This window comes from Entelurus aequoreus, linkage group LG05 (genome assembly GCF_033978785.1).
Source record: "Entelurus aequoreus isolate RoL-2023_Sb linkage group LG05, RoL_Eaeq_v1.1, whole genome shotgun sequence".
Taxonomy (NCBI): Eukaryota; Metazoa; Chordata; class Actinopteri; order Syngnathiformes; family Syngnathidae; genus Entelurus; species Entelurus aequoreus.
In genome coordinates this window covers 47,067,334-47,092,494 of record NC_084735.1, presented here as the reverse complement: position 1 = coordinate 47,092,494, position 25,161 = coordinate 47,067,334, and the positions used below count along the sequence as shown (strand labels likewise).

General features: G+C 39.3%; 1 protein-coding gene across 1 annotated transcript in view; it reads right to left on the bottom strand.

Annotated features, from left to right (window-relative positions):
- Positions 1-24,299, bottom strand: part of LOC133649943 (uncharacterized) — a 30,120-nt gene extending 5,821 nt beyond the window's left edge. The window contains exon 1 of the mRNA XM_062046660.1: positions 23,957-24,299. Within this exon, the coding sequence (XP_061902644.1) occupies positions 23,957-24,258 (302 nt within the window). The 5' untranslated portion in view covers positions 24,259-24,299. The remainder of the gene's footprint in view (positions 1-23,956) is intronic.
- Positions 24,300-25,161: the final 862 nt, after the last annotated feature.

The following is a 25,161-nucleotide window of genomic DNA, read 5'->3' as shown; positions in this document are numbered from 1 at the left end:
TCTTCCACTCGCAGCCCCCCTCCATCTGGTCCGCCAATGCTTGTAGGAGCCGACTTTGCTGTCGGCTGCTTGCCGCGAGCTCCGTGAGCGAGCCTATGAGAGCCCACAGGGGATCTTCCTCCCCCGCAACTGGTGGTCCTTCCCGGTTGGGCACCAAATGTGACAGTTTCAAGATGTCGTGCGGGTTCGCAGGACCACCAAGGAAGGACGTTCCGGTGAGCAGGTTTAGACTTCTTTATTTTTTCAATAAGAAACCTCTTTCGTGCTTTTTAGCACTTGCCGTTTCCCTTGCTCTCTTGCGCTCTCGCTCCTCGCTCCTTCGCTCCAGCTGTGTGCGTCGCCGTGGGCTCTTTTTCGCTCTCTCTCAGCATCCGCTTCTCGTTGGCTCCTTCTCTTCTCCCCGTCTCTCTCCCCGACGTTCACGTCTGTCGCCCTCTTATACGGTACGAGAGGATGATTACATTGTCTACAGCTGCGCGCTCCACGCATCTTATACTGATTGCGGCGTCACTCCCGGCGCGCCCCGCCTTGCCGCTCGCTCGTCATCCACGCCCCCACGCCGCCATCTTGGAGCGGGCTCCGGTGTGCCCTGCCTCCCTGTCGGACCGCCGGCCACGCCTCCTCGCCGCCATCTTGGAGCTCTGGCGGGGCACGCCTCGCTGTCGGTCTGCCGGCCCCGCCTCCCCACACTGATCTCAGCTGTTTTGTACGTCCCTGTACAGAAAAGAACCGCCAAAGGGAGTTAATTAAACTTGACGTGTCCATAGACTCTATGACCTCCAAATGAACGGCCCTTGTGCTGATGAACGTAAACATCACCGCTCACCGTTTGCTGATTGTGAGTCCTCCCCGAGTACGACGGAAAGTAACTGCCAAGGGCCTAAACGCATCAACACCCACGTAGGAGAATGTGGGTTTGGTACTCCAATGTTCTGCCTGCAGAGTGGCCATTTTCTGCGTCTGTGTTGCGCTTCTTAGCTTGTGACAAACCGCGCATGAGTGAATGAGACTGCTGACCTGACGTTTATCCTCAAGAATCCAGTAATGTGCAGATAGCACAGCGCGTTCTGTAAGGTGACACCCTTGGTGCCTGATTTTCTCATGGTGATCAACAGGTTGCTTACGTGATGCTGTCGGGGCATGGTGAAGGGGTTTTTCTCCACAGTTTCGAGGTCTGAATGTTGAAGGCGTCCTCTAAACCTGAGGAGACCTGCTTTGTCGAGGTAAGGTTAAAGTTTTGTTAAAGAGCTCCTTTTTAAAGTTTTTTTCCCCTTTCCTCATTAACTGGAGCATCTCTGGGAAGCATTCTTGTTGGACAGTTTTCACATTACAGTATCTCCTTTGCTTGTTGGAAATCCGAAATTGCAAGCTCCTGACACATGTACCATCCCTTACATTTTCCATCTTTCTGCCTTAAATTGAAAGTGTGTTTATTGGGCCTGGCAATGGCTCTCGTCAATGATTGCCAAGTATAGAAAGACTGTAGGTTTGCAGCCTTCAAGCAGGTTTGAAATGTGTGAGAGACGGATGTGACCAAAGGTCGGCCTTTTAGGTCTATGTCAGGATCTTGGAGCTGGAACGTATTGTGTAAGGTGATTTTTGTGGACTTTAGGAGGAAGTCTGGTCCAGTTAACCATGTACTAGATGACAGTTTCGCTGCTGTAGGAGATTGGTCTGCTTCTATGTCACATAGTAGCTCCACTGAGTTGGTTGCATTGTTCACTGGATACATTGCACATGAATGTTCACATGGAACCTCCTGGACTCATTGTATATATAGCCAAGGACTGTTCTTCCAGGGTGCAGATGGAAAAACAGGAAAGGGCGTGCAGGTAAGAGTATGATTTATTCTCATAAATCAGGCTGGAACAAACAAACACAAGAAAACAAACAAAACACAGGAAAAACTATGGTGGAACTTAGCGCAAGAAACACAAGGAATAAACGTAACAGTTGCATGAAAGCAAACAAAAGCACCAGAATGAGTGAGGTGAAAAGGCAGTACTAAATAGCTCTCTGATTAGTTCCCGGGAACAGGTTTTTTGATTGATTGATTGAGACTTTTATTAGTAGGTTGCACAGTGAAGTACATATTCCGTACAATTGACCACTAAATGGTAACACCCGAATAAGTTTTTCAACTTGTTTAAGTCGGGGTCCTCAACTTGGTGAACGTACCGAACACTAATCAGAGGCAGGTGAACACAATGAATAACCATAGCAACCAAGGAGACACAAAACAGGGGTGCTGAAACAGAACGTAAACAACTAGTGAATCAAAAACGTAAATAAACTCTGATCCGATCAATGGATCATAACACATAACTAGCCATAATGGAGGAGGATCAAATGCTTCATATTGCAGCCAATATTTAAGAATTCTAATGTTGGTGGTCCACTAACAAACCCTAAGGTTTGGTAGTGCCAATCCCCCCAACGACCTAGGTCCTTGCAAATATTGTATACATAACTTGCAAGTCTTTAAATTCCAAATGAAGTCTAGAATATGACTATATAATTTACGAAATAATTACTGAGGGAGAAAAAGTTGTATACACTGGTACAGATAGTCAAATCGTGGCAGTACATTTGACCACCTGATTTATTAACTTAACGTTTATTATAACTGAATTGAGGTGTTAAACACTCACTTAGTTCAAGATTTCAGATGCTAATGTTTGTATTCTCTGGTTGGCATGCAACATCATTTATATATTTCCATATCAGTTTACCTGCCACATCTACCAGAGTGATAGTGTCCTCCAATCAAGGTTGTATAAAAAGTTTGAAAAATGAAACAGCTCTTGTCGATTACAAGGCTAAATTAATGATTATATTTTGGTATTTTTACCTTCTGACTGGCAAATTAAAGTGAATTTGAGAGGTACTAGCACGGAAATCAGATAATAAAATGGCTGCAAAATTATGGGGTAAAATGCTCGATGGAAATGAAAAGATCTCATTAAAATAAATAGCAGTGAGCTCCTTTGTTGTGCTTACTGGGAGGACGGAGAGGGCCTAATTCCCCACTAATGTCATGATGTGGGAGGCGGGGGGATCCGAGGTGTAGGGCTGTTCTTTTCAGTGAGGCTAAAAGGGTAAGAAGTGTCTCACTAATGAGTCATACTTAAACTAGTTAGAGAATGCATTATAACATGCAGCTGGGTGTCGTGGAAAAACACAGAGCAGGGGTACAGACGACTGGGTACAAAAGCAAGCGAAATACTGTGACAGTGCCAATGAAGGAGAATGGTTGCACAGACTGTACTCACTTTCACCCAATATTTTGAGTAAATAGGTGGAAAATATAGCACAGAGAGATGAATAGAGCTGCTTAAATAGGAGTTTTTCACTTGGGCGAGGAATGACTATTGCGTTTGTAAAGTATGCAGCGGTATTGTGTGAAAAGGCTTATCTGCTTTGAGGGGCCGGTAAAGAGGACTATGAGAACATGATGATGGGAATAGGACTGTGTCCTCTGCCTCGGCTCTGTGAGATGGAACCTTTTGTGAAAATGTGTCATGGTCATTTCCCTCTGAAACAATATAGTTTGGGAGCAGGATGAACACTTGCTGGGAATCAATCTCCGCAGGTTAATGACAGCAGTAATGTGAATGCCCTCTTACATTCTATTTTACCATCCAGCAGTGTCTGAAGGAGACAAAAGTTTTGAGGCCTGATCTGGTCCTCACCATAGATGACTACTACCATGCCTTTAAGACAGAACAGCAACAATTATCTCTGTTGGCTTGTGCTTTAACATTAAAAAAACCCACCTAATTTACTTTAAATTAGTATTATTACGCATTTTATTATTACAATTATTTTTATTATTATTATTATAAATTCCAATGTAATAAATGTTTATTTTTATATGTATAATCATTAAAAAAATTCATTAAATATCAGTGTATTTAATGAAAATATATCTACAATAGATTTCTAATCTATCTAAACCTATCCTACCCTTTTTTCCCCCAATACCAATAAAGGCACCCATCCTATTTAACAAGGTTCTGTAAAGCAAAAAGGATCTTCACTGCCATCTACTGGCAACTTGGCTCAGGCAAACTTGCATCATTCCCACCTTTTTTTATACCTCTATATATTTACATATATAAATGTAATATATATATATATTTACAGTATACACTATATTACAGTGTACATTATATGACATTTATTTTGTCCGCACCCATGCTCTTTTACCTTAACCGTGAATAGTTACCTGAAAGGCAAGGCGAGTTGTTATACCAGGGGTGGGCAATTAATTTTTACCGGGGGTCACATGAGCAACCCGAGCACTGCTGGAGGGCCACACCGACAATATTTCAATTAAATTTTGCTTAAATTATTTTTGATATACCGTAAGATAGATAATAATAATAATAATATTTTCATTTAACCTAACTTATCTTTATACAAAAGCAGATGGCTTTTGATGGTTTTATTTTTAACACTTTCTTACACAACAATTCCTGATGTATATTACAATACAAAAATTTCAATTTCTGTCACTTTATCCTGCATCCTCTTTGTTGTGAACGTAGCACGCCTGTAAGGTGATTGGCGAAGAAGGAGGAAGCGTTGCTGTTGCGGAAATGAGGAGTGAAGATAGATGTGCGTGTGGAAAGAACGAGATAAGTTGAGCTGTGTTAGTATAGCTTGCTCAATAAAAGTTTAAAAAGAGCATCAGACTTGGTGTGCACTTCTTCTGGACTCTACAATTTATGTCAAAAGTGGGATGAAATGCCTCCCAGTTCGCCTTGCCATCAATCCTGGGAGTCTTCATTGAGGGCGGAATTCCCCCATGGCAAGCAGCGTGCGCTGCACCTGTAGACACTGCCTCTCTCTCTTTCTATCTCTCTCTCTCTCTTTCTGTCTCTCTCTCTCTTTGCGGCGAGCTCCTCACGTGGCACGTACCTCCCGATGACGTAGCCGGCTGAGCACACAAGCAGCGCAGTATGCACAAAGTTTTACTTCTGACACCAATTGTAGCGTCCAGAAGAAGTGCACACCAAGTCTGACGCTCTTTTTAAACTTTTATTGAGCAAGCTATACTAACACAGCTCAACTTATCTCGTTCCTTCCACACGCACGTATCCTCACTCCTCATTTACGCAACTCAAGAACACAACATCAACTTCAGCAGGTCGTTACACTATATTCTTTAAACACAGCAACATGTGTACCACAAATGAAGCACACGGCTTTACCTTTACTTGGCAGTCCATGTCTTGTTGAAAACACGCCATTAGTCATCAACTTTTGTTTTTAGAGCGTCTCGGGGATAACCGGGCATCACTTGTCGCTGTGTGCCTTCACTCACAGGATACGCACATAAATAACACTTTTCAGAATAAAAGCAGCACAGTTGTATTGCACGCACGACATAGATGTTTTTTTAATTTATTTTGTAATTTGTGATTGCAGCTGCGCGCACGAGCATACGTCCACACGGAAGTAATTACAAATAACGCTTTTCAAAACAAAAGCAGCACCCTTGTATTGCACACTCGAAATAGAGACTTTTTAAAATTTATTTTGTAATTTATGATTGGCCTCACGCGGGCCGGACAGGGACGTACAAAGGACCGGATGCGGCTCAGGGGCCGCAGAATGCCCAGGTCTGTGTTATAATGTCAGTGATTGGGTCAATGCATACATCAGTGCAAAGATGAGTGAGGAGACTCCGACTGGCAAATTACACTTAAAAAGACAAACATGACTGGAATTTAGATACAACTGTTACCAAATTTTGAGCAAATAAATGATGTGCATTACAGAGAAACAATTATTAAATCATGTTGCTGTATAATAAAATGTATTCTCTAAATCAGTATTTTTCAACCTTTTTTGAGCCAAGGCACATTGTTTGCGTCAAAAAAATCCGGAGGCACACCACCAGCCGAAATCAGTAAAAAAACGAAACTCAGTTGACAGTAAAAAGTCGTTGTCGCAATTGTTGGATATTAATTTAAACCATAACTAACCATGCATCAATATAGCTCTTGTCTCAAAGTAGGTGTACTGTCACGACCTGTCACATCACACCCTGACTTATTTGGAGTTTTTTGCTGTTTTCCTGTGTGTAGTGTTTTAGTTCTTGTCTTGCGCTCCTATTTTGGTGGCTTTTTCTCTTTTTTTTGGTATTTTCCTGTAGCAGTTTCATGTCTTCCTTTGAGCGATATTTCCCACATCTACTTTGTTTTAGCAATCAAGAATATTTCAGTTGTTTTTATCCTTCTTTGTGGGGACATTGTTGATTGTCATGTCATGTACGGATGTACATTGTGGACGCCGTCTTTGTTCCACAGTAAGTCTTTGCTGTCGTCCAGCATTCTGGTTTTGTTTACTTTGTAGCCAGTTCAGTTTTAGTTTCGTTCTGCATAGCCTTCCCTAAGCTTCAATGCCTTTTCTTAGGGGCACTCACCTTTTTTTTATTTTTGGTTTAAGCATTAGACACCTTTTTACCTGCACACTGCCTCCCGCTGTTTCCGACATCTACAAAGCAATTAGCTACCGGCTGCTACCTACTGATATGGAAGAGTATTACACGGTTATTCTGCCGAGCTCTACACAGCACCGACACTCAACAACAACACATAATTTGCAGAATATAATTACTGGTTTGCAAAAAATATTTTTAACCCAAAAGGTTGAAATTAGATAATTTCCCACGGCACACCAGACTGTATCTCACGGCACAGGTTAAAAAACACTGCTCTAAATATTGGGGTATTTTTAAGTTAATTTATTTTATGCAAGCAAGTAATAACATGTGATTAATCATGATTAATCCATCCATCCATTTCGTACCGCTTGTCCCCTTCGGAGTCTCGGGGGGTGCTGGAGCCTATCCCAGCTGCATTGGGAGGGCAGGCGGGGTACACCCTGGACAAGTCACCACCTCATCGCAGGGCCAACACAGATAGACAACATTCCCACTCACATTCACACATTATGACCAATTCAGTGTTGCCAATCAACCTATCCCCAGGTGCATGTCTTCGGAGGGAACTCACGCAGTCACGGGGAGAACATGCAAACTCCACACAGAAAGACCCAGAGCCCGGGGATCTAACCCAGGACCTTCGTATTGTGAGGCACATGCAGTAACCCCTGTTCCACCGTGCTACCCTATGATTAATCCACATTAAAAAAATGTGATTAATCTGCAATTAATCGATCGTTTGACAACACTAAAGCAGAGATGTATCACCCCGGAAAATGAGATTAAAAAAAACGAATGCATTTCCACTGATAACAAACTAAACTTTTTAAAGATTACTAACAATTTATTCCATGCTAACCCAGCGATTAGCATGCCTTCTTGTTTGCTCCTGCCTGCTCCATGGGGGCCGGCTCTACGCAGAGGCAAGAGGCTCTGCCCCCTTAAATCAAAATGTTTGAAGTTAAGAAAGTACATTTTAATATACCCACAAAAAGTATGTATTACGAGTTGGCAAAATCATCCGCAGAAGCGGAGAAATCCACTGAAAACGGGACACGCTACAACACTCGTATGATATCATATTTCCTCTTTCCGAGAGTCTGTGCACACACACAGACACACACACACACACCTTCCCTCAGTCCTCAGTAAACCAGTGTTGACGAATTAAAAACAAGACGAAAAAGTCCAGTCTTATTTAATTTCGTCTTGTAAATGGGTAGGACAAGTTTGGAATATATTCAATCGCAGTTCTTTAATAGCGTACAATAAGACAGATGGTGGGGGTTAGCGACAAAGGAGAGCCAATCAGATGCTTTTTATTGCGAGCTGAGAAAGTTACATTTCTCACTGGCGGCGCCAAAACAAAAAGATGATGATTTAACGTGTTCTACATCGTAATATGTGAACACCTATGAGAAAGTGAAGAGGATACATTTTATTTGGACGCTGTATGATGCCATCAGCAGGCAAGCCATCGATCGTGACATCGACAGAATGTAAGTTAAAGCTGTTTGTGTTTGCTGCTTCAGGTGTTGTGTCAAAATGAGCTGTTTTGTCGAAAAGAAAGAAATACAGTTTTATTGTTCTAAACTGATAAGATAAAAAGGGAGTACATTATACTCCCAATACACATTCCAGCGCCTTCAAGGTGATACACAGAGTTTACTAGCGGACATAAGATACAAGCATCAAGTGTACACATGGGAAAATATTAGCTGCTTTAAACATGACTATTGATTAAGAAAGAACACGTAAAAATATCTCATTCTCACATTGCCAATCAGTGAACTTCCTAAACCAGCCTCGTCAGTAGGACGGGGCGGGATTATTGTTCGTGACCACCTATGCTGCGTTTCATTCACCGGTGAAGTCTGAGCTAGGAAAGACGTCACTGTCGAGATGAGAGCGTTCCAGTTACAAACTCTTAAAAATATCTCATTCTCACAATAGCCTGCCCAGCCTACCCCCCCGAATTCTTTTAACCCAATGTGGCTCCCGAGTCAAAAAGACCTAGACATACATACAGGTATATACACACACACACACACACACACACACACACACACACACACACATATATAAATATATGTATACTGTATATATATACTAAAAGAGTCAAAACGTTTGGGAACTCCTTTCCTAAATGATTGGTCAACAGCCCTCACGTGGCTTCATTTTGCTCGCATTTGCGATGAAAAAATACATTGTGCGACTCGAAAAAATAAAACAGTAGCACTCGTGCGAGTCCAGATTTTAACCCTTTAATTTTCATTTTGTACCTAAAATAAATCCATGAAAAATATATTAAATAGAGTAACATGTAGGGAAAATAAACATTGTTGTAGCATCGCTGCTCTCGCGACATGCTAGTTTAGCTGCTAGCAAAACAACTAACCAGTCATAGCGGATTTCATTTTACCAACTAAAAATACGATCTTGACAGTAAATAAACTCACGTTTCCACTGCTAAATGTTGTGCTCATTCATCCATCCATCCATTCATTTTCTACCGCTTATTCCCTTCGGGGTCGCGGGGGGCGCTGGAGCCTATCTCAGCTACAATCGGGCGGAAGGCGGGGTACACCCTGGACAAGTCGCCACCTCATCGCAGGGCCAACACAGATAGACAGACAACATTCACACTCACATTCACACACTAGGGCCAAATTAGTGTTGCCAATCAACCTATCCCCAGGTGCATGTCTTTGGAGGTGGGAGGAAGCCGGAGTACCCGGAGGGAACCCAAGCAGTCATGTCGATTTTAATGTTTTGGGGACGTACGGTAATGAAATAAGTAAACATACTTTGTTGGCGGTGTGTGGTTGGCTGCGGGGCTACAATAGCTTTGACTGGTTGTGGGATTTCCGAGACATGAATGGAAATCCTGTGTTGTTCGAAAGTTGCCGGAAAATAACAGACACAGAGTCTGGACTTGTTGGAGGGGAATGGTGCATTTTTATGAAATAAAGAAGGCACACACAGAATCTGTGTGTGCCTTCATTCTTTGAAATGTTGCAATACTTTAAATAACGGTCGCTGTTTTGTTACACTCGCGTCTGTGCGATGGTACATTAATATCTGCAAAACCAACTACGCTACTTTTCCTCCCCAAAAAAAATTAACTTTTCTCCAGCTGTGGCTCATAATCACATAAAATGTCTGCACTTCTTACATGACAATTTCATGTACTGCAACATTTGCACCACTTCCTGTCAATGAGAAAAGGACGCAAAGAAAAAAAAGCTCCGCTTCTGCTACCGGAGTTTTTGTAAGTCTGAAGATTTTGACCACTGATTTGCGATCACAGCCCCAGGAGAGTCACCTGGCATCTTCGATCTGATTTTGGTCAGTTGAGAGGCACTGATACGCTGAAATAAGGCGAGTTGGAAGAGCCGTTAGCCTCAAGCCAAAGGCGCCTCCCGCAGTTCAAAGCGGTTGCCTAGCAACCAAAAGCTATGGCGAGTTTACAGCTGTTTTAAAGTGATCCCGACGTCGCGGAGTGATATAAGTTGACAGGCTGACACCTCAAATTGATCTCTGAACGGCGCAAGGTACGAAATTGTTGAAAAAACAAGTTAAAAGTGCCGCAAGTCGCTAAAGAAGTAACTGCCCTTAAGACATAAGAGGCACTGACGTCAGCGACTACCGCGATGCCAAAAGTTAAAGGATTGACTGGAAAGACTGATTTGAAGCTTGGCACAGGACATGATGAGAATCGAGAAGGGATACTACAAAAACAATTCCAGGAATTTAAAGAAGAAATGATAGAAAAATGGGAAGAAATGATGGATGGATGGAAAGAGGATATGAAAGAAATGAAAGAAGAAATGAAAAAAGAGAACAACTCCAGAAATAAAGAAGCCACTGAAATGAGCAAACAAATAAAGATCCTTCAAGAAGACAACAACATGCTGAGGAACATCATAGATTAAATGGATCAGGATAAACGAATGAATGATATCATCGTGACAGGGCACCGAATTAAACCAAGATCCTATGCGAAAGCTGTGAATAATGAAGGTGAACCAGATGAAATGGATATGATCTCAGCAGAGCAGCAAGTGGTCAACTTTCTGCAATCAAAAGAAATTGAAATTGACATTAATACAATCGAAACATGCATCCCACTGAACGGAAGAAACAACAACGCCACTCCAGTCGTGCTCGTGAAACTCGTAAACAGAAAATCTAAAATGGCATTGCTGAGACAGGGAAAGAAGCTGACGGGAACAAATGTGTACATGAATGAGCATCTCACAAAACGTAATGCTGGAATCGCCAAGAAAGCACGCGACTTGAGAAAGCAGGGAAAAATCCAGGGAACTTGGAGCACCAACTGTAAAATCTACATCAAGCTGAATGGAAGTCCAGAAGCAAGAGTAATTGTTGTCCATGACATCAAGGACCTGGACAATTTTTAAAGTTTACACAGCTACCACAACAACGATGATAATGGACTCTGACAGAAAACAAGCACCTAAATTCAGCATCGGCACTACTATGTTCCAAGGGACGACTAAACAAGAGGACCTACATTCAGGATTACATCCACCTACACTTATAGAGATTATTGAAACAACATCAAAGTTTGTTGAACAAGAAAATATGGAACTAAAAAATTTCTGCAACAAAGATCACAAAAACCAGGATTTGGAAAATGATATAGATCCAGATACAAATTTTTTCTCCCACATCAGTAATAGTTGTTTTTATTATACAGATGATCAATATAATAGCAACATTGAATGTGATAACAAATTGTCAATTATTCATTTTAATAGTAAAAGCTTGTATGCAAATTACAACAACATTAAGAACTTTTTGGAACACATCAACGAACCCTTCAAAGTGATTGCTGTCACAGAAACATGGATTGATGATAAAAAAGGAATAGATTTTGATCTGGAGGGATATGAACTAAACTACATCAACAGAACCAACAAAAATGGAGGAGGAGTAGCTGTGTACGTGATGAAGAACCTGAACTACAAAGTGGTAAAAAAACATGCCATTTGCCATAGATAATATCTTAGAATGTATAACCATTGAAATATGTCAGGAAAAAAGCAAAAACATATTCATCAGTTGTATATATAGATCACCTAAGTCAAGTATAGAAACATTTGAAGAATGGATCAAGGCAACTTACATGGACAATGGTCAAAGAATAATGTTCTTATGTGGTGACTTTAATATTGACTTATTGAACCCCAACAAGCAAAAGTCTATTGATGACTTCATTGATACAATGTACAGCATCAGTCTATTTCCTAAAATCACAAAGCCAAGTAGAATCACAGGACAATGTGCCACGCTTATTGATAATATTTTTACCAATGATTTTGATAACAACACTACAAGTGGTCTACTTATAAGCGACGTTAGTGATCATCTGCCAGTTTTTACAATATATGATGGAAACTACAAGAAGAACATGGAAGACAAAAGGACATTTCGAAGACTATGCACAGAGAAGAGGATGACTGCCTTCAAAATTGAGCTACAAAAGCAAGATTGGGACAATGTGTATAATGAAAAAGAGGTTGATGAAGCATATGAACATTTCTTAAACAAGTTCATAATACTTTATGACAAACATTGTCCATGGATACAACTCAGTAACAAGCAGAGAAAGAATAATCAACCATGGATGACAAAAGGATTAAAAAATGCTTGTAAGAAGAAGAATACACTATATAGAAAATGTATAGCACAAAGAACTATAGAGGCAGAAATTAAGTACAAAAAGTATAAAAACAAGTTAACAGACATACTACGATCATGTAGAAAATAATATTACAGTGAATTATTGGACAGGAACAAAAATAATATGAGAGCAACATGGGGCATCCTCAATAGCATTATTAAAAATGGAACTAAGAGGGACTACCCTCAATACTTCTTAGATGAAAATAAAAAAAATGACAATATAAAGGAAGTAGTTGAAAGCTTCAATAATTATTTTGTAAATATTGGACCAAAATTGGAAGAAAGGATTCCAGACCCAGTTCCAATTGAGGACTATAATGATACCATAGAGCGAAATCCCAACTCCATGTTCCTCAGTAATGTGACACAGGAGGAAATAGTTACAATCGTGAAAAAATGTAAATCTAAGACTTCAACTGATTGTAACGGAATTGATATGGAAACGATAAAAAAGGTTATTGAAGAGATCTCAGGACCATTAATGTATATTAGTAACCTATCATTTCAAACAGGTACATTTCCAAACAAAATGAAAATAGCTAAAGTTGCACCAATTTATAAGACTGGAGACAAACATCAATTTACAAATTATAGACCTGTTTCTCTACTTCCACAATTTTCTAAAATCATTGAAAAACTGTTCAATAACAGATTAGAAAGTTTCATAAATAAAAATAGAATACTCGAAGAGAACCAATATGGATACAGAGCTAATGTTTCAACTTCAATGGCTTTAATTGAAATTACAGAAGAAATTACCAATGCAATAGATAGTAAAAAATGTGCGGCAGCGGTTTTTATGGATCTAACTAAAGCATTTGACACAATTAATCACAATATTTTAATCAAAAAACTAGAACGATATGGCATCAGAGGGTTAGTCTTAAACTGGATAAGAAGTTATCTAACGAACAGGAAACAATACGTGAAGCTAGGCGAACACACGTCTACAACGCTAAATATATCCTGTGGTGTACCTCAGGGATCAATACTAGGACCTAAATTATTCAATCTCTATATAAATGACATTTGTAAAGTTACAAAAGATTTAAAGTTAGTATTATTTGCGGATGATACAACAGCGTTTTGTTCAGGAGAGAACACACAGGAGATAATACAAATAATAACAGAAGAAATTAACAAATTAAAAAGATGGTTTGACAAAAACAGACTATCGTTGAATCTTAGTAAAACTAAAATAATGCTATTTGGTAACAGTAGAAGAGAAAGTCAAACACAAATACAAATAGACGGAATAGAAATTGAAAGAGTAAACGAAACCAAATTTCTAGGTATAATGATTGATGATAAATTGAACTGGAAATCTCACGTAAAAAATATACAACATAAAGTTGCAAGAAACACGTCAATAATGAATAAAGCAAAACATGTTCTAGACCAAAAATCCCTTCATATTCTCTACTGCTCACTAGTGTTACCATATCTGAGCTACTGTGTAGAAATATGGGGAAATAATTACAAAAGTACACTTCATTCATTAACGGTGTTACAAAAAAGATCAGTTAGAATAATACATCATGTTGGATATAGAGAACATACAAACCCTTTATTTATTGAATCAAAAATACTGAAATTCCATGACATAGTGAATTTGCAAACAGCTAAAATGATGCACAAAGCAAACTATAACCTGCTACCCAAGAATATACAACAATTCTTCTCAAAAAAAGAGGAGAAATATAATCTTAGAGAAAAACGTCATTTAAAACATTTGTTTGCACGTACAACACTTAAGACTTTCAGTATATCAGTATGTGGAATTAAATTATGGAATGGATTAAGCAAAGCAATCAAACAATGTACTAATATGATACACTTCAAGAAACTCTTCAAACTTAAAGTGTTTACAAAGTACAAAGAAGAAGAACCATGACAAACATTCTCAATTTATTTCATCCATCCATTCATTCATTCTTAAAGTAATCTTACTTATCTCATCATATGAAATATGACTTACTTCACCAATTATTATTATTACATTTTTACTATTATTTATTTATTTATTTTTATTGTGATTACTTATGGAGTTTATTGTGAAAAAATTGTGAACAGGAAGTGAACAAAAAGTTTTGCAACTGTTATGTAAAGAAAAAGGCAGCACGGTGGTAGAGGGGTTAGTGCGTCTGCCTCACAATACGAAGGTCCTGAGTAGTCGTGAGTTCAATCCCGGCCTCTGTATCTTTCTGTGTGGAGTTTGCATGTTCTCCCCATGACTGCGTGGGTTCCCTCCGGGTACTCCGGCTTCCTCCCACCTCCAAAGACATGCACCTGGGGATAGGTTGATTGGCAACACTAAATTGGCCCTAGTGTGTGAATGTGAGTGTGAATGTTGTCTGTCTATCTGTGTTGGCCCTGCGATGAGGTGGCGACTTGTCCAGGGTGTACCCCGCCTTCCGCCCGATTGTAGCTGAGATAGGCTCCAGCGCCCCCCGCGACCCCGAAGGGAATAAGCGGTAGAAAATGGATGGATGGATGGATGGATGGATGTAAAGAAAATGGGTAGGATTAAATAAGCTCTGCTTCTTCCTACTCCTTTTCGAACATGTTGAAAAGAAACGGAAATTGTGATGTATCATGTTGTATGCTTGCATGTTCGAAATAAACTCAAACTCAAACTCAAACTCAATACACACTGTAAATCACTTTGTGATTCTGTCTGTGAAATCGGCTATATAAATAAATGTAAATTACTTATTTTTCCTGTAGGCTTTAAATTTCTAGGTAGGAGCGAAAGTTTAACAGACATAGCAACAGTAACTAATGGGGGCGGGGCTAAGCGGAAGCTTTGTGAATGGCGAGTCACTGTGCGAGGATTTGCTGTTTTGCAAATACATAAAAAATAGAGCCAATGCTGATGAGCTGTTCGAGATAATGGACAGTTTCCTCAAAGAGCACGACCTTAAATGGGAAAACTGTGTGGGCTTTTGCTCTGATGGCGCACAGACCATGGCAAAGTCAAGAAACGGGCTGCAGGCTCTAATAAAGAGGGTTGCGCCAAATGCGCATTGGACACACTGTGTCATTCACCGGGAAACACTCGCGTCAAGGCAGCTCAGCCCCGAATTCAATGAGGTTTTAACAGTGGCAGTGTCAAGCCTGCAACCCCGATTTGAAAAGCTGTGCAGTGCAAAACAGGCTCATTGCAGCCACTAATGCTGGAGTACTGTAAAACTCATGTTCACTTTCCCTGTCTTGCCAAATGCATTAGCTCCTCCTTTTTTTTTTGCGAAGATTGCAAAGTGGCACTTATTTTTATTTATTATTGAACTCGATGCAAGTTATTTGATTTATTATTGAACTTGATGCAAGTTATAACACTTTTATTTGATTTATTATTGAACTTCATGCAAGTTATAACACTTTTATTTGATTTATTATTGAACTTGATGCAAGTTATAACACTTTTATTTGATTTATTATTGAACTTGATGCAAGTTATAACACTTTTATTTGATTTATTATTGAACTTCATGCAAGTTATAACACTTTTATTTGATTTATTATTGAACTTGATGCAAGTTATAACACTTTTTTTATTTATTATTGAACTTGATGCAAGTTATAACACTTTTATTTGATTTATTATTGAACTTGATGCAAGTTATAACACTTTTATTTGATATATTATTGAACTTGATGCAAGTTATAACACTTTTTTTGATTTATTATTGAACTTGATGCAAGTTATAACACTTTTGTTTTATTTATTATTGAACTTGATGCAAGTTATTTTATTTGATATTGAACTTGATGCAAGTTATACCACAGCTGCACAGTTATTTTATTTATTATTGAACTTGATGTTATTTTATGTTATTGAGTTTGAATGTATACAACTTGATGTTACTTGATGTTCAATAAATTTGAAAATGTTAAGCTTGGCATTAGCGTTCTGTTGGGGCGATGGGGGCAGGTGGGGCTTGAAAACTCCCCCTTGTCCAAAGTGGGGGATGACAAAAAAGGTTTGAGAACCACTGCCCTAGGGGAACAACATTAATATATGTTTGATGAAACGTGATTATATGCATGAGTGTATTTATGTATATGTACTTGTATATGTACAGTATGTGTGTATATATGTTTGTACAGTGAATGTACTGTATATGTACAGTACGTGTATATGTATGTGTGTACAGTGAATGTAAATGTACAGTAAGTGTATATGTATGTTTGTACAGTGAATGTGTGTGTGGATGTACGAACTTTGAGTGTGTATGTATGTATTGTATTTGTGTATGTACTGTATGTGGGAGCGTAGGTACCTATGTATGTATGTATGTATGTATGTTTGTATGAATAACTGTGTGTATGTGAGTATATATGTGTATACTGTATGAGTATATATATATCAATACATCTGTTATTATAACCATATCACCAGCAAAGTAATTCAAAACATTTTTTTTTTTAAATAAGAACTAGAAAGAAAGAGATGTTTTTAAAAGGGTGCAGCTGTTTGCAACTTGCTCTCAGTTACATTTGTCAAACAAAAATTATAACAAGAACACCACCAATAGTAAGTTATGTCATTGCGTGCTAAAAGGCGAAAGTTAGGGGGATATAATGCTTAAAAGCATTTGGAAAGTTAGCGCCTCCCAGGGGATCTGCGTAAAGGTTGCAAACAGCCCTTATCAACACCACTGGTCATTCTGGGTGTACATAAGTAGCATTATGATCTGTAATGTAATTGCATGTGATGTGATGTCAGCCATGTTATGTGACTGTATGTGTAGCTTAGTACATGTGTGTACAGCATGACGGAATATGACTTAACTATAAAAAGCTGTAGCAAAGGGATGTTTAAATGAGGGTTACATTTGGCCTTATGATAGCACTGCGTTCATAGGTTTGGGTGCACGTGTGTTACTGTGTACATTGTTTGAATGTTAATAATACAATTGTGTTATTTAGGAGCCGGACACTTTGTATTGCTCCTAAAATTTTCTGTGCTACAATTTTTTTTCATTTAGTAGCCCCGGTGCTCCTAGTGAAAACGCTAAGCGTACAACCCTGCTATGTATGACCACAGTATCTTGTGCGAGGTAAGCAAGCATACATACACAAACGAGGTAAATCACACTCTTAGTAACAGTGAATGAATACACTTTGACAAAACTTTGCATCAAAATTGCACCTTCTCTGCATGTGTCACCAATAATACAAACTAAACTAATACATATTGCGGTAAAAAGTAACATTAGTTCAGTATTCAAGTTAATATAACTCCCCACAGCAAAACCTATAAAAAATATTCCAAAAATCCAGAGTAAAAGCACAGGCATATATGGCGCAGAGATTACTAACAATACATTAGAGGCAGCCACCACAGTTGACATACTTCACACAAAAGTGTTAATTTCTCCGTAACGAGGATTTTTGGCAAAATGAGGTTAATATTGGGTTTTTTTGGTCATGTGCTTTCTGCACCAGCGGGAGCATGTTAGAAGCCCGCTGGTTACTAAACACTGCATGAATATAGCAGCTGGTTGCATCAAATACTGCCCGCAAAATTGCCCCAAAATTATACTTTGACGCATTTAAAAGCTTTAATATAAGTTTATGAGCTGGAGTATGTTTAGAACTATACTTAGACTTATTATTTTTGGTTTACTTCATGAGGAAAACTTGCGTCAGAACGACTGCAATAGCATGCTTCCGGGCACAGCCTCACAGTCCTCGGTACCCGACATGGTGCCTGCTGTTTAGTTGTCCATACTCTCTCAATAGGTTGTAATCACCTGACGTCACGTCCGGCTCCATAAATATACAAGACTCAAAGTGGTGGTCAAGCGTTCTGGGCGGCATTTTGCCTTACTTCAGTTCAGGTCAGTTTATGTATTTATATAGCACATTTAAAAACAACCCCAGTTGGCGAAAGTGCTGTACAGACATAAGAAAAGGGGCACACAGTGTCACATTTACATGGTAACATGGAAGGATGAAAAAATTACAGTAGTAAAATATACCTTAAAAGAAGTTCAGAATATATCACCCAAAATACTCAAATCTAATAAATACATAAAAAAGGATAAAACAAAAAATAAAAACAACCAAAATATCCTATCTAACTGGATTTGAATGCCAGGGAGTAAAAATATGTTTTTAGCCTAGATTAAAAGGCCTACTGAAACCCACTACTACCGACCACGCAGTCTGATAGTTTATATATCAATGATGAAATCTTAACATTGCAACACATGCCAATACGGCCGGGTTAACTTATAAAGTGCAATTTTAAATTTCCTGCGAAACTTCTGGTTGAAAACGTCTCGGTATGATGACGTATGCGCGTGACGTCACGGAGTGAACGGAAGTATCCGGACCCAATTGGATCCAATACAAAAAGCTCTGTTTTCACCACATAATTCCACAGTATTCTGGACATCTGTGTTGGTGAATCTTTTGCAATTTGTTTAATGAACAATGAAGACTGCAAAGAAGAAAGCTGTAGGTGGGATCGGTGTATTACCGGCGGACTACAGCAACACAACCAGGAGGACTTTGAGATGGATAGCAGACGCGCTAGCCGCCGATCTCACCTTGACTTCCTCCGTCTGCGGGCCGCCGACCGCATCTATGATCGGGTGAAGTCCTTCGTCGCTCCGTCGATCGCTGGAACGCAGGTGAGCACGGGTGTTGATGAGCAGATGAGGGCTTGCTGGCGTAGGTGGATAGCTAATGTTTTTAGCATAGCTCTGTCGAGGTCCTGTAGCTAAGTTAGCTTCAATGGCGTCGTTAGCAACAGCATTGTTAAGCTTCGACAGGCTGGAAAGCATTAACCGTGTAGTTACATGTCCATGGTTTAATAGTATTGTTGATTTTCTGTCTATCCTTCCAGTCAGGGGTTTATTTCTTTTGTTTCTATCTGCATTTAAGCACGATGCTATCACGTTAGCTCCGTAGCTAAAGAGCTTCGTCGATGTATTGTCGTGGAGATAAAAGTCACTGTGAATGTCCATTTCGCGTTCTCGACTCTCATTTTCAAGAGGATATAGTATCCGAGGTGGTTTAAAATACAAATCCGTGATCCACAATAGAAAAAGGAGAAAGTGTGGAATCAAATGAACCCTTGTACCTAAGTTACGGTCAGAGCGAAAAAAGATATGTCCTGCACTGCACTCTAGTCCTTCACTCTCACGTTCCTCATCCACGAATCTTTCATCCTCGCTCAAATTAATGGGGTAATCGTCGCTTTCTCGGTCCGAATCGCTCTCGCTGCTGGTGTAAACAATGGGGAAATGTGAGGAGCCCTTCAACCTGTGACGTCACGCTACTTCCGGTACAGGCAAGGCTTTTTTTATCAGCGACCAAAAGTTGCGAACTTTATCGTCGATGTTCTCTACTAAATCCTTTCAGCAAAAATATGGCAATATCGCGAAATGATCAAGTATGACAAAAAGAATGGATCTGCTATCCCCGTTTAAATAAAAACATTTCATTTCAGTAGGCCTTTAAATTGGTTCAGCGACTGGGAGGACCTAATAGATAGTGGAAGGTTGTTCCACAGTCTGGGCCCTGCCACAGAGAAGGTTCTATCTCTTCTGGTTTTTAGACTAGTTTTAGGACAGCCAGGAGGAGCTGGTCTGAAGACTTCAGGGTCCTAGTGTGACAATAAGGCTGCAGCAGCTCAATAAGATAGGGTGGGGCTTCTTGGTGTAAGCATTTAAAAACAATAAGTAACATTTTAAAATGAACTCTAAAAGTAACTGGGAGCCAATGAAGGGACGCCAGTACAGGGGTAATGTGCTCACGTCGTTTGGTTTTAGTTAAAAGACAAGCAGCAGAGTTCTGCAAGCGCTGTAGCCGCTGGAGGGAGCCCTGATCCAGGCCTACGTACAACGAATTACAGTAGTCCAGGCATGTCGTCACAAATGCATGAATAGCTCTTTCAAAGTCAGCCTGTGGAAGATAATGTTTTATTTTTGCAAGGAGTCTTAGCTGAAAGAAGCTAGATTTAATGACACAGCTAATTTGTTTGTCAAGCTTAAGCAAGCTGTCAAAGGTGACTCCAAGGCCCTTTGTTGATTCGTGGCAATATGAGGACAGAGGACCAATAGCACTGTCAGGTCCTTGCAGCAGGTTTGTTTGACCAATTATGACGATTTCTGTTTTATTTTTGTTTAAGTATAAAAAAAACAACCATTGCTGTACATCAGGTTTGTTTGACCAATTATGACGATTTCTGTTTTATTTTTGTTTAAGTATAAAAAAAACAACCATTGCTGTACATCCTGCAAACAGTTCTGCAGAATAGTCATGGCAGAATCGTCATGGCAACCTGGGTATTGCTAACTGTTACAGGCAGATATATTTGAATATCTGCGTAACAGTACCCAGCACCCAGGGGAAGCATGTATAAAAAAAAAAGAGGACAGGTGCTAAAATTAAAAAGCTTGAGGATAAACCTATGCTTGCGTTGTTGGAACTGTTCAAATGGCAAAAAGGATAAACGTTTCTTCAGAGTTCCTCAAGAGGTAATGCAGCAGGGCAAAAGATGTCAAGAGTTTACGAAATGTCGACGAAAAAAGTAGCTCTTGAATATATCACTCAAGTCCAAGGGAGCAGAATCAAAGAACGCACTAATTTGCATTGATCACTTCATTAAAGGTTATTTAATCTACTTTTACTTTTATCTCAATATTATCTTAATATTATCTGTATTCTAACTTACTTCGGAGTTCTTAAAACACACTTTTGATATGCGGGTTTCGTAAACCACTAGACAAATCCTTTTTAGATAACATATACAGATCGATTACATTGCATAGTTGGGTTTTTTGCTGGTATCTGCTTTAGTTTTCCTCCCTGGTAAGATCTAGGATTCTAGGCCTTTGCATACTAAGATAGTTTGCACACTGTTTGCTGCACAGTAGTACCAGGACTGCCAAGTTTCAGAAAATGACAATAGACTTTAGTGGCATGATGCGTTTGAAAAATGTGGCCCTTTTTGCGTCGATTTATACTTGGACTGATGTCCTCACCTCCAGCAGCTCTCCCTGCACTGTGGCCTCCTAATGCTAGTCTTAATTAACCAAAAATTAGTCATTAAAATCATCTCCAATGTTTTCTCTGCTGGCTTTTGTGTCTCATCTGTGTTTACAATTGGTATCTCTTCTACATCTCCGTCGTCTTTGTCCTCAATCTCCTCTGAGCGCTCTTCATCTTTGAGTGTTGCCAATTCATCAGTAAGGAAAGTAGCTATTGACTGTCATAAAAGTTGCTACATGTCATAATTGTCTAATTTGCATAATTGATTACAATAGATGTTATGCTCCAGCACCTTCGGCGAACCCAAAGGTAAGAAATGGATGGATGGATGCTGTAGGAGAGAGGAATAACGCAGTGGGAGACATAAAAAGTGAGTTAAAAATGTATAATTTGAAATAAATTGTATTTTCTTAATTCTTAGTTTAGTTGTATTTTCTTTGTTCTACATTTTTAAATGTTAGAGTATCAAATTTGATCAAAAGACTGAAGCGTTGTGATATTCACGAAAAAAAAACAAATCTATTGACTGGCTCATTAACATTAGCTCATCAACATGAGTTTGTTTTTATTAGAAGCATGTCATTGACAAAATATTAACATTAATCTCACACTGTAAATAAACCAAGGCAGAAACAGTAGCAGCTTTGCACAGAGTGGGTGCGCATGTCATTTCTGCTCTGACTGGAATGAAACTTAAGTGCCATTGCACTTCAAAGGACAACAAAATGTGCTTTCAGTATCAGCTGTCTAAGGGCAGACATTCGGTAGACAGGGGACGCCTGTGAGGAAAAGCTCAGCTGCCGCTTGTACGTTGAGGACATCTAAAAAATTGCCATATTTGTCGCTAGTTGCTTTTGAGAAAGAAAGTCACTTAGAGGAGTAGGAAAGCTGCTAGATTTAGCGAGAAAGTCGTCAAGTTGACAACACTGCGCTGTGGTGTGTGTGAAAGATAGAGACGCCAAGACTTACTTTTGATTGGTTTACATTGCATGGTGCCTTCTGTGGTTGGCTAGGTTTAGGCACAAGAATGTATGCAATTGGTCTGGGATTAGTTATTTCGGCCAATCAATCAGTTACTCATACTATGACGTGTCACGAAGAAAAAAGTTTATCCATCTATCCATTTTCTACCGCTTATCCCTTTTTTGGGGGTGATGGGGGGTGCTGGAGCCTATCTCAGCTGCATATTATTATGAAAATAATAAATATAGCATGGTAAATGGGGAAATATAAGCGTGATAAATGTCAAGTGTGGCGTGAAAATAGGTTAAATTGCGTGACTCTAACGCTCAAAGCGTGAGGCTTGGCAGCTCTGCAGTAGCCATATTGGTTTGGTTGACCACCACTTTGTTTACTTCCGTTCAAAAATCACATGACTGAATACAAGCTATGCATGACTCTGACACAAACTATACAGTACTGCTGTCTAACGTCTTGAAGTATTACTTGCAAATGAGAGACTGTAATAGGAAAACAAAATATAACAACTGGACAGCAGTTTTTATAATCAGGTCATTTATACATTTTAAATTTTTTTTTAATTTATTTATAAACAATCAAAATGTATTAACACACACACATACTGAAAACGGGTACCGTTGAGTAACAGTATCGATTCCCAGGTACTGTTAATTGGTACTGTATCGGTTCAAATGTGAAAGGTACCCATCTCTATTATAGACTTTGAATCTGTAAATATTATGTAACCGTAATTATTTGATATCTGTTTATATTGATAAATAGGCTGTTTTAGACTGTAATATTTGTCAAATCAGAACACCTTTTACATACAGTATGTCTAGATTGTGTGCTATCTATCGTATGCTTAACTGCTGTGTAGCAACACGCTCTTAGTAGCCTTATGTCTACCAAGTTTATCTTTTGTAAATGACTTCATGAAAATACTCGAAAAGACCAAACTTGTGTCCTCATTGGAGGACATTTATATGTTAACTGGCTGTCCAGTTTTGCACAAGTAAACATGTTGCAGGACTGCTTTTATCAGAGATTTTACATGCAAAACAATATCATCCGACACTTGTTTTTTGCTAAAGTTTTTGCTGATATTGGATTGATATCTGATATTGATATAGGATCGGGACACACCTAATTGACATAAGATAACTATGTTTGCCCTGCTCATTTTAAAATGAACAATTATCCAAACAAAGAAGCCATAACAAGCTGTAAAATGTCAATGTCTTGGAAAAATAAAATACATTAAAAAACACTTAAAACAATTGACATAAAATACAATTATATAAAAACATTAGACATCTTAAAATACAGCGTGTTGGAAGATTTCCCTTTTTGTAGTGTGCACCATTAGCTGTCCTTTTTAATCTGCACCATGAGCTCAATTGTGAATACATGGGATATTTGTATTTGAAATGCATTTATTAACATTCACTTTTAATGTATGAAATTGTATTTTTTTTTTGTAAGTGAAGATTGTGAACACTTGTACTAGACACTGTGCAAAGACAGTGAGTGATATATTACTGTTTGCAACCGTTCAGCAAATGCCTAGAAGGGTCCTAGCTTTCCATAGTGTTGTAAGCATTATACCCTTCCCTCTTCTGGGTTTTAACACGTAATGACGTAACTACACATATACGTAACACACACACAGCCACTTTAAGTTAAAGCAGCTGTTTTCGAAGACAGAAAAATCAACACACAAAACCACCGAAATGGGCTGCACCATAAATATGTGTCATTGAGGCATTATTAATTCATGAAGGAACTGCACCATGCTTGTTTTCTAGCATTCAAACATACCTTATGTGGGTGTCAATTACAGGTTTCCTCTTCGTGTGGGGCTGTGTTGAAACTTCAATGCTATCAGAAAGGAGGAAATCTTCATTTGTGTCACCTGCAACTGCATCCTCCCAGTCTTTCCCCTTTAAGATGTCCGAGGTCTTCCCTTGACACAGCATATATTCATCAGTGTGCATTTGTAGATGCTGTTTGCTCTCCTGGGCCAGGTTGTCTGTGTTGGACTCCAGAGAGTCCCATTGAGTGGTCAAAACTGCTCGTCTCTGCAGAGGAGAACGATCTGCTGGTCTGAGCTTGTTATCCATGTTGCGACTAAAAGTTAACGTGTCCCCCAGTAGATCTGTCAACCCCTATAAAAAAGACAAATTCATTTCACAGGATGAGTCACAGTATTTTGAAAACCTTTGTTTTACAGTGTGTTGAAAATTATATTTAAAGGGACCTATGATGAATTTAATATTTTCTGACTTAGAAATGATACAATGTTGGATACTCATGTTAAACAATGCCAAAGCGTCAAATCATAAGGTCCATGCATTTTGGCGAGAGCTTGCTCGCAGGTTTGAATGCCTTTGTTCGCAGGTTTTGCAGCCTGGCTACTGTACGTCCTGATGTCACCATGAGGTGGATGTTCTTATGTCGACATTAAAGGGGTCATATTATGACTACAGTCAAAACACTTCCTTGTGGTCAACATAACATGTAAAGGTGATGCCTTGGTCAAAATGTTGCATAGATTTAGTTTTACAGACCGTTTGAGCCGCTTTGTGACAGTCTCTTCAGAATGTCGTTTTGTGGGCGGTCTTATTTGTGTGCCAAAGACCTCCTTTCCGTCAAGCCCCCTTCGATTGCATCTCCTCCCCGTCAGCCATGTTGTAGTTTTTAGCGCATCCATATCGAGTCTACTGACAGATAAGTTGGAACTATACTCTACCTTTATCACAAATAGCAACACTTACTTTGTGATAAATGTCAATCAGCTGAAGGATCACTGTCTCATTCGTTTTGGGAATGTCTAATTATTTAACCATTTTGGTGCAGCATCTTCTTCTTTTACTCGGGGGTATATCAGAGAAAACTTGTCTCTGACAGGGATATAATTTTGTTTGGGTGGTCTTCAGAAACAAGGTGGCGACTTGTCCAGGGTGTACACCGCCTTCCGCCCGGATGCAGCTGAGATAGGCTCCAGTACCCTCCGCGACCCCAAA